This window comes from Gavialis gangeticus, unplaced genomic scaffold (assembly GCF_001723915.1).
Source record: "Gavialis gangeticus isolate Ggan-Ray unplaced genomic scaffold, GavGan_comp1, whole genome shotgun sequence".
NCBI lineage: Eukaryota > Metazoa > Chordata > Crocodylia > Gavialidae > Gavialis > Gavialis gangeticus.
Window position 1 is genome coordinate 81,831,825 of NW_017729034.1, and position 8,615 is coordinate 81,840,439.

Here is an 8,615-nt window from a genome sequence, read left to right on the forward strand (position 1 = left end):
ATGGTGGACCCAAGGCCACAGTTGGCTAGTTTCGCCAAGTTCTCTCTTCATATAATGTTGTCTGGTTGTTTTGTATCTCTAATCAGCTGTACATAGTGCGTCTCAAAGTTCAGCTCTATTTCCTAACAAACAGAAGGATACAGTCCTGATTATTAACTAATTACATAAGGTTTCTTTTTTTCTGAGTCTTACAATTGTCAGAATGTTTTCAGGACCCTGACCACAAACAAACGAACAACACCCCCCCCCACCTATTTCTGCCAATTTTGCTTGCTGAACTTCATGTTAAGACAGTCTTAAAACAGCTTTAAGCGTCAGCCTAGGAGCTGATTCCATTTCATATAGAGAGATTTATGTATTTAGTTCTTGACTTGTTTATTTGCCTCCACATTAGGTATCTTTGTTGTTGTATCACTTAAGCAACGCCACAAAAGGAAAGGTTACAGCAACAGCCAGCCAGGGTGTGTTGAGAGATGTGCAGACTAGATTATGAGCAGAGGACCAGGAGATCTTTAGTTCTCATCTCCTTGGATTTTTCTATGGCTTGAACTGGTCACTTACCCTCTGCCTCTCACTTTCCCTGTGGGTAAAAGGGTTCTTCCACACAGGTGTCCTGAAGATTAATTCATCAATGGCTATCTTGGTGCTCATTTTTAATTCATTCTATGATGTCTCCTTATGAAGCACCATGTTAAAGGGACAAGGTAGTTATAATAAGTAGTTGAACTGAGCATACTTCTAGGAAATACAATATTGGGGCAGAGTCTTCAAGTGGAAATTTATACGGGTTTCCCTCGCTTTATGCTGTACATTCCTTCCTGGAAAATGGCACATAAGTTGAATACACATACAGGGAACCCACTTTACAATGCAACTAATAGGGATATGTCCCAAGACCTCAACTATACTGACCCTCAGACCCATTTCTACCACTTTTACAAGATAATTTTGGTACTCACCAACAGCAGACAGTACACAAAGCACAGGGCACTATCATAACAGGGATGGCAACTACAGAAACACGTGTCACAGACAACGAGCGAGGAGCACAGATCCACACAGGAGACTATATTTTGGTGCGTGTCACTCCCACAATGCACTGCACAAAGCAGCTGACTGCAGGCTTCCACCACACTGATCGCATAAGAGTGAATTTACTTTGCATATTACGAATTTTTGGTATAAAAAGGGTCATCGCATAAGAGCGAATATGCACATACAGGACCTGCATAAAACGAGGGAAACCTGTATTGAACAAAGATCTATCACTATGTCTTCCAAAGCCACACGTTCATACAAATGGTGCCAGCCTGTTGCACAGGAAGATGAGGTCCAGAGTGTGTGTTTGTGCATGTGTACACCTGTGTGTGAAGGTGCATCCTTCTTTGTTTTGGTCTGTATATATGTTACAAGACTCTTTTCTTTTATAGCCATGCTTCACAAGCTATTTAAAAATTCTGCAGGTCTCAGTCTAGAGCTTGACAGAAACACCCTTGGGAGCATGTACATTTCACTCCAGTGACTTATCTACTTGGTTTTCAGATTTATGCCTCCTGATGACCCCCTTGGCCGCCATGGACCCACTCTCACTAATTTCCTCAGCAAAAAGCCAGCCCTTCCTGAACCAAAATGGCAGCCCTGTCCATATGGTAAGCTTTCTTTTTAGCTTTGTACACTGCTACCTGCCTGCTTTCTCCCACCCATGGGCAACTGGTGTCTCCTGAGTCTCGGGGGGCACCTGCAGAAGCTGCCAGCAGCATCAGGAGTAGGGACAGGGCTGGTGAGCACCTGCAGAACCCGGCGGCTGCAGGGACGGGGCTGGCGAGCACCCACAGAAGCCGCTGGCAGCATCGACAACAGGGAATGGCCCCTGTCAGGGGGAGCATGTGCCCCCCCCAGCCTTGGGAGTGCAGGCGGAGTGTTGGTGCCACCCACTGAACAACATCTGCACTCTTGTAGTGAACAGGCAGGGATCTGGAAGGCTGAGTGTCAAGGTGATGCATCTAGTCCCAAACCCTCTCAAATGTGTGGTATTCTTAAAGCCAGCTCTGGTCTTCCCTCTCACTTCACTGCTTCAGAAATAATCATGTCCAAGACCATGAAAAGCTAGCTCCTCCCACGCCTTTGTTTCTGCACTGAGAGCATATCCTTCAATCTCGTCTACTCAGAACAGCAAGACAACTATGGGTTCCTGTTGTGCATCTCCCTCACCCAGCTGCACTGAGGTGATCCACAAATAGGTCCATGCCATACTGGCCAAATGTGGTTCTCCATCTGAGTTTCCTCATATAATGTTCTAATCTAATCTTGGGTTTTTGCTCTGGACCCCTCTTTAGATAGCAGTAATACAGAAGGATAGAGTTCATTCAGAAATAAGATCCTTTAACCTCATTGTAATGGTAAGCCCTGCCCCTCCTCCCAGCACCTACTAATATGTGAGAAGATATAGATGGAAGAGCCTGTAGCCAAGTGAGAGGACTTTAATCATCTGGACCCATCATCTTCACCAAAGAAACCAGAAGGGATCCACTACTAATCCCAGCCAGAGAGAGTACAAGTTGTGCCTGGGACTGGCTCCTGGCTTGTGGTTATAAGCCAAATAATTTCTGGCGTTAGTATGTGTCGCATTTTCTATTTACCTTGCATCACTACTGCTTCACCATGCTGCTGTTGTGGCATTGTAGTTGTGATGGTCCAGGAAATATGCAAGCGGCACAATTTTCTTGGTAACTGTACATCTGGGAGAAAAGTTAGGCTGTCTTTCTAGAACAAGAGGCCCTTTCTCAAGCTTGAGGAAAAAGCAGATACAGCCTAAGCTAAATACTGGGTAGAATAATTACTTTTAACTCCACTAAAGTATATGAAATTGGTCACCAAAAAAAAAGAAGAGGGCAGATAATTGGGGAGAAAAGAGAAGTTACAAGAAGTATCTACAAACCAAGTAAAACCAGTAGAAATAGATAAACCTAATTATGTAAAAGAATACGACCAAAAAGGAAGAGGGCTGTTATTACCTGGGAAGCACAGACATTAGCAGAAAGAGCAAGACCCTGTTTTTTAATGTCCCGTAGAGTGATTCATTTTTGTTGCCAGGCCCGTCTCTTGAAGGTATTTTGTAAGTCCCTTGAGTACAAGGACAGTGAGATCAGAGATGGAGCTGTGAAAAATGTTCTCCCAGGGATGACTTAACAGTTTTCTATCAGCAACTGTTAAGTCAGGTGCCAAAAGAATGAAAAAGGAATAGCAAAGAGCATGTCCCTGCTTCAAGGAGTGCTGCTGGTAGGTTGATTACCATATAACGTTTGTGAAGTGCTCAATAAGGGAGGCTTCAAAAGAATGCGAGATAAAACAATAAACCATAATTCTGTGTTATTTTCTTGAGCCCCAGCCCCCCAACCCACCTGCCTCTAGGTTGATGCAAACATCATTCTGTTTTGTTCTTTCAGGGAAAAAATGCACATATGGCAGCAAGTGCAAATTTTACCACCCAGAAAGGCAGTATCATGCTCAGCTGTCTGTTGCTGATGAGCTCCGAGCCAAAACAAAGGCTTCCTTACTAAGCGTGGGGGCAGAGGAAGAGTTGAAGACCACCCCTCCTACAGGCAGAGGAGAGAATGCACCCCATGACACTTGCCCCAAGAGGCAGCAGGAATCCAGTGGCGTGAGGGGAAACAGCTCTGTGCAGAGTTTTACAGTCGATCCCCACTGTGTGGAGTGGACCCAAAGGAGCTACTTGGAGGATTCAGGGAGGGCCTGGGCAGACAGGTCCCAAAACAAGCTGGAACCTGAACAGAGGTCATTTCTGCAAGACCCATTGAGAGATCAAAGGCTCATGGAAAAGCAGCTCTCCATGTTATCACTTGGTGACCACATATACAGTGAAAGTGGGCCAGCAGGCATGGTGCAAGCAGAGGACAGGGTGGACAGTCCTCATCAGTGCTGGGATCATAGACACAGTTCATACTTCACTGCCCACCACCACAGCGTGGAATGCACGTGCTTACAGGGCTGTCGTTTCCACCCAAGTTCTCATCTGGGTAGGTACCCAGCTCATGGCAGGGCTCAGCCCTGCTGCAATATGCAGACACAAGCAGTCCAGGATCAGCGAATCCTTTATGTCCCTGACAGCTCTCAGGCCAGACGAGGCCTGTATTCTTCCTTGGCTCCCCTGAGCGACCCCTTTCCATACAGCAAGCCTGAAGATGCATGGTACCAAAAGTATTTATTGAGCCAGCCTCCAGTTCAGCCTTTTCCGTTAGAGTCTGGTAAGCGGTCTGGCTCCTTTCCCAGGGTGGATGGCTGTCCACATGGTGAATTCCTGCAGAGCCATGCTCCGGGTCCTCTGGCTGGTGAGCGGGCATGCATCCATACAGTGCTCTGCTCCATGTTCCCCTATAACGATGTGGATCGAGTTATGTCCTTGTACCCTGATCTTGAAGATGTGTCTAGCTTAATATTATTAATTCAAAGATACAGGAATTTATGAAGCAGTGGAGATTCTCTCCCTGCTTCGGTGCCTAAAAACAGAAACAAAAAATGCAGGACACCTCGCCCCACTGGGGAGAGCTGTGTCCAGGGAGAGAGAAGGCTCCTGTTCCCTGCTCAGCCAGCAACTCACTGTATAGCCTTGGGCAAATCACCTAGCATCAAGTTGTGACAGGCAGCCACTGGCATCTGGAGGAGGTGGGAGGGAGGGGACTGTGGCTCAGGGAGTAATTCCCTCCTTGAGGCACAATCTTTACCAATTATATCAGATGCAGAGGGACACTGCACAATCCTTAGGATTCCCCCTCAGGCAGAAGGTGCACACTGCCAGCCTTTATGGAGGGGGAGCTGTTGTGTCTTCTGTCCCCCAACTCTTGAGGTGCCAGGTATCTCTGACCATGCAGCAGTAGAAATAGCACCCTGCCCAGCACACAGGCACCACAACTGTGGCAGGCCTTTGACAGACTCTTCACCCACTCAGGACTTTAACTTTTCTCCCTTTTACTTGCTTCTTGGGCTCCTAATGCTTTGTTACAGGTCTCTGAGGTGGGAAAGTCTAGTTAAGTACCTTAAAATGCACATTAGGGATCTGCTGGAAGAGTCTCTAGCATTGCAAAGGTGCACGAGGTGAGGACCGTATATGCATTTGTACCTCTGGATGATGGACCTACTGATGCAGACACTTCTGAGAACAGTAGGGTGGATGTTCATGGAAGGAGGCACATTCTTTTCAAGGAAATCCCCTCCAAAAATCTGACTGACTTAAGTGTGACAACTGACCAGGGAAGACCGCAGGGTATCAGTACTGCAAAAAAACAACTTTTCTCTGTTTTGCAAAGACTTGTTTTTCTTTGTCTTGACCCTCCATTTACTTTGCTTATGTGATGGTAGTTGGCTCAGAAGAGTGAGGCTCTATTTGCCATTCCTGTGCTTGGCAAATTCAGAGCAATGACAGGAAATAATGCCCGCTCTTTTAGCTACCTGAAAATCTGTGTCATTGGAAACCTGGGACAGTTGATCCTAGATGTGTTACTGCATGATTTGATCTGATCTTGAAGGGGGTGGCACTTCAGACAAGGAAAAATCCTTCTTATTTATTCTGAGAAAGGAGATGTATTCAACTGAAGGAGGATGAGTCAAACATCCCTAGGCCCCACTGTAGTCCAGCTTTAAAATCCTAGCCTACAGGCTTAGTTACTGCATTTGACTCATTCTCCCTGCAAGCTCTGGGTAAACTTTGCTACATGGGAGCCCTGCGCAGATGGACATTACTTTGTAGACATAGGCCACCACCAGTGCTAATCACATAATATGGTATGTTGTCTAACAGTAGTTCAACTTCCCCGCTATGAGGCAGATGGCTTTTTATTGTTCTATGTCATCTTAAGTCATGACAACACTTAAGTTTCACACCAGCCCAGTCCCATCCCCAATGAATGACTAAAAAATTTGCTTGGAGACAGGGAGATCAGAAGTGGACTCCAGGCATACTTCAAAAGAGCATTTTAAACCACCACTCTTGATCTAATAAATACTACCATCTTAACAGTAAGTGTTATGCCACACTGTACCTAAGCCATGAAAATTAAACTTTGATTAGGGTCTTTATCCTAAATCCCCATTAGACTTCCCCCTCCCCCTACCTCCCAGGAGACAACAATAAAGATAGTGAGCCAAAAACCCATTAATATTTTCTTGCATGAAAAACCTGACCTTTTATGTTCCAAATAGGTTCCAAATATGGCCTTGTAATGTGATTATATAGCTGGTTTGTGGATATAGCTGTTTAAACTGTGTTCCTTTGGGACGTGGTTGATTTTGGTAAGCTGTAAAGCTGCTACTCCATGCACAGTTCCATGTCATTCTTTAGGTTACAAAATCTCTTATCTTAAAGTTGACCCTGGAAGGGTTTTTTTTTGGAATTTTACCAAAGTCTGAGTATGTTTGTGAGATGCTGTAGGATTACTGAAGTACAAAGTAAACATTTTTCAATCTGGCAAATAACTTTTTAACCTCAATTCCTCCAATTAATATGTTTAAACAGAGATGGCCTTAGGGGTGGCGGATGTAGGAGACTGCCCAGGGCATCACGGACACAGGGCACCCCCGCCCCCACACACACACACACACATGCAGTGCCACCCTTTTCCCCAGGGAGTCCTTGTGGCTGCCTGCTGAGCCAGCCAGGCTCAGCAGGGGGAATGGAGTGGGGGGAGGCCACCCTTCTCCCTCACTCCCTCTCTCCAGTGTCCACAGCTTGTGAGCGTCCCTCCTTCCAGAGACAGGCAGCTTTCTCTCACCCCTCTGCCTTCAGTAGGAGCTGGGCAACTGCCATCAACAATTCATCATCTCCTAGAAGCAGCAGTGAGTGTCAGCAGCAATAAGTAGGGACCTACTTAGTTTGTGATTTCATGGAAGCTGTGAAATCAGTTGATGTCCATGAAATCAAAACAAAAAACTTACTAAAAATAAAGTGCTGGCTCCCCAGTGGGTTGGCTCCCTAGCCTTGCAGCCTGCCAGGGGGGTGGGAGGTGGGGAGCCACCAGCACCAAGGAGAGCAGCCAAGAGAGTGGCCACGCCCCCCACCCCTCGCTGCTGATTGGCTGAGAGTGCTGCCCGTCATGCAGTCCTGCCCCTCTCTACCAATCCATGGTGAGGGGTGGGGCACATGGAGGACAGCCCTCTTGGCCAATCGGTGGCAAGGGATGCTCTTGTTGTGAAAAGGCCGAGAAATGGGTTCTGCGTGTGGACCACAAACATCCCTTTCTACTCGCCACAACTTAGATCCCTACCAATAAGAGGAGCAGACACGCGGGTGGAGGCAGCGAGTGTATTCTTCTCAGTGCCCAGTCCAGCCAGGCTTGATTCACTGTGCCCAGCAGCTACTTGCAGCGTGGCAGCACTTCCCAAGAGCTCCTGGCACACTTGCCCCTGGGCAGTGCGCAGATTGGCTACCTACCTGGGCAGGACCACTGCTGAGGAGGACGTGGGGGATGAGAATCGGTTGGCAGCGGAGGGTAGCAGCAGCAGTGGCGAGGCTGGCAGGGGGCAGCTCGTGGTGACGGGGGAGCTGCAGTGGATGAAGTGAGGTGTCCGGGGAGCCTGCGCCACACTTTCCAGCTGCCTCCTGTTTGCCCATGTGCTCAGCACCACCTCTGTGGGCCTCAAGTGCTCCTTGGCTCCGAGCTGCTGGGGGAGCCATCTCCCTGGGCACTGCTGCCAAAGCCTTCTGCTCAAGGCTGCTGCTTTCCGCTGGGGTGGTGGCTACCACCAAAATGCACCATTTGCATGTGTCAGTAGCCGAAGAGGCTCTGGCATTGCAAAGATGCACGAGGTGAGGCCCATACACAAATTTGTACCTCTGGATGACAGACTTACTGACTCAGACACTTTTGAGCATAGTGGGGTGGATTTTCCCAGGACACCATTTTCATTAAGGCTGGCTTGGTGTCTAAATATTCCTGTCATACGTTTCCACAATCATGTGCACAGACTGACTTCTTCTCTTCCTCAGGCAGCAGAGAAGTAAAGGATCTCTTAAGTCGATCCAGTGTTCCTCCTTGAGGGCATTTGCTCAAAGAGTATCATAGTCAGTCCTGTATGTGCCGTGTGAGCATCACCCTATCCCCCATTCAAAAGATCTGGCAAGTCTCACAGCTTGAGTCCCTCTGTGAACAAAGAGTGCTACCTACTGCTTGTCTGAGGAATCGGAGAAGCATGTCCCATAATCTGGTACATTGCCCACTGACTGTATAACACAAGCAAAGCCCACAAAGGGCCTGACCCTCCCTAGTCTGGTGGCTTTCTACAATGTTCCACCCATTTTTAAGTCAGCCGGCCCGGATGATATTCACCCTAGAGTCCTGAAGGAACTTGCTGGGGTCATTGCAAGTCCCCTGGCACGGCTTTATGAACACTCGTGGTGCTCTGGAGAGGTGCCGGAGGACTGGAAGAGGGCCAACGTGGTTCCCATCTTCAAAAAGGGGAGGAAAGAGGACCCAGGGAACTACAGGCCAGTCAGCCTTACCTCGATCCTGGGCAAGCTGTTCGAGAAAATTATTCTGGCACACATCCAGGAGGGGCCAGCAGGGAACGGCATGCTCAGGGGCAACCAGCACGGGTTCATCAGC

General features: G+C 47.8%; 1 protein-coding gene across 2 annotated transcripts in view; it reads left to right on the forward strand.

Moving 5' to 3' along the window:
* Positions 1 to 6,486, forward strand: part of ZC3H12D (zinc finger CCCH-type containing 12D) — a 25,895-nt gene extending 19,409 nt beyond the window's left edge. For both annotated transcript variants that reach the window (XM_019527592.1, XM_019527593.1), the window contains 2 exons: positions 1,543 to 1,649; positions 3,447 to 6,486. In XM_019527592.1, coding sequence (XP_019383137.1) covers positions 1,543 to 1,649; positions 3,447 to 4,486 — 1,147 coding nt within the window. In that variant the 3' untranslated portion in view covers positions 4,487 to 6,486. The remainder of the gene's footprint in view (positions 1 to 1,542; positions 1,650 to 3,446) is intronic.
* Positions 6,487 to 8,615: the final 2,129 nt, after the last annotated feature.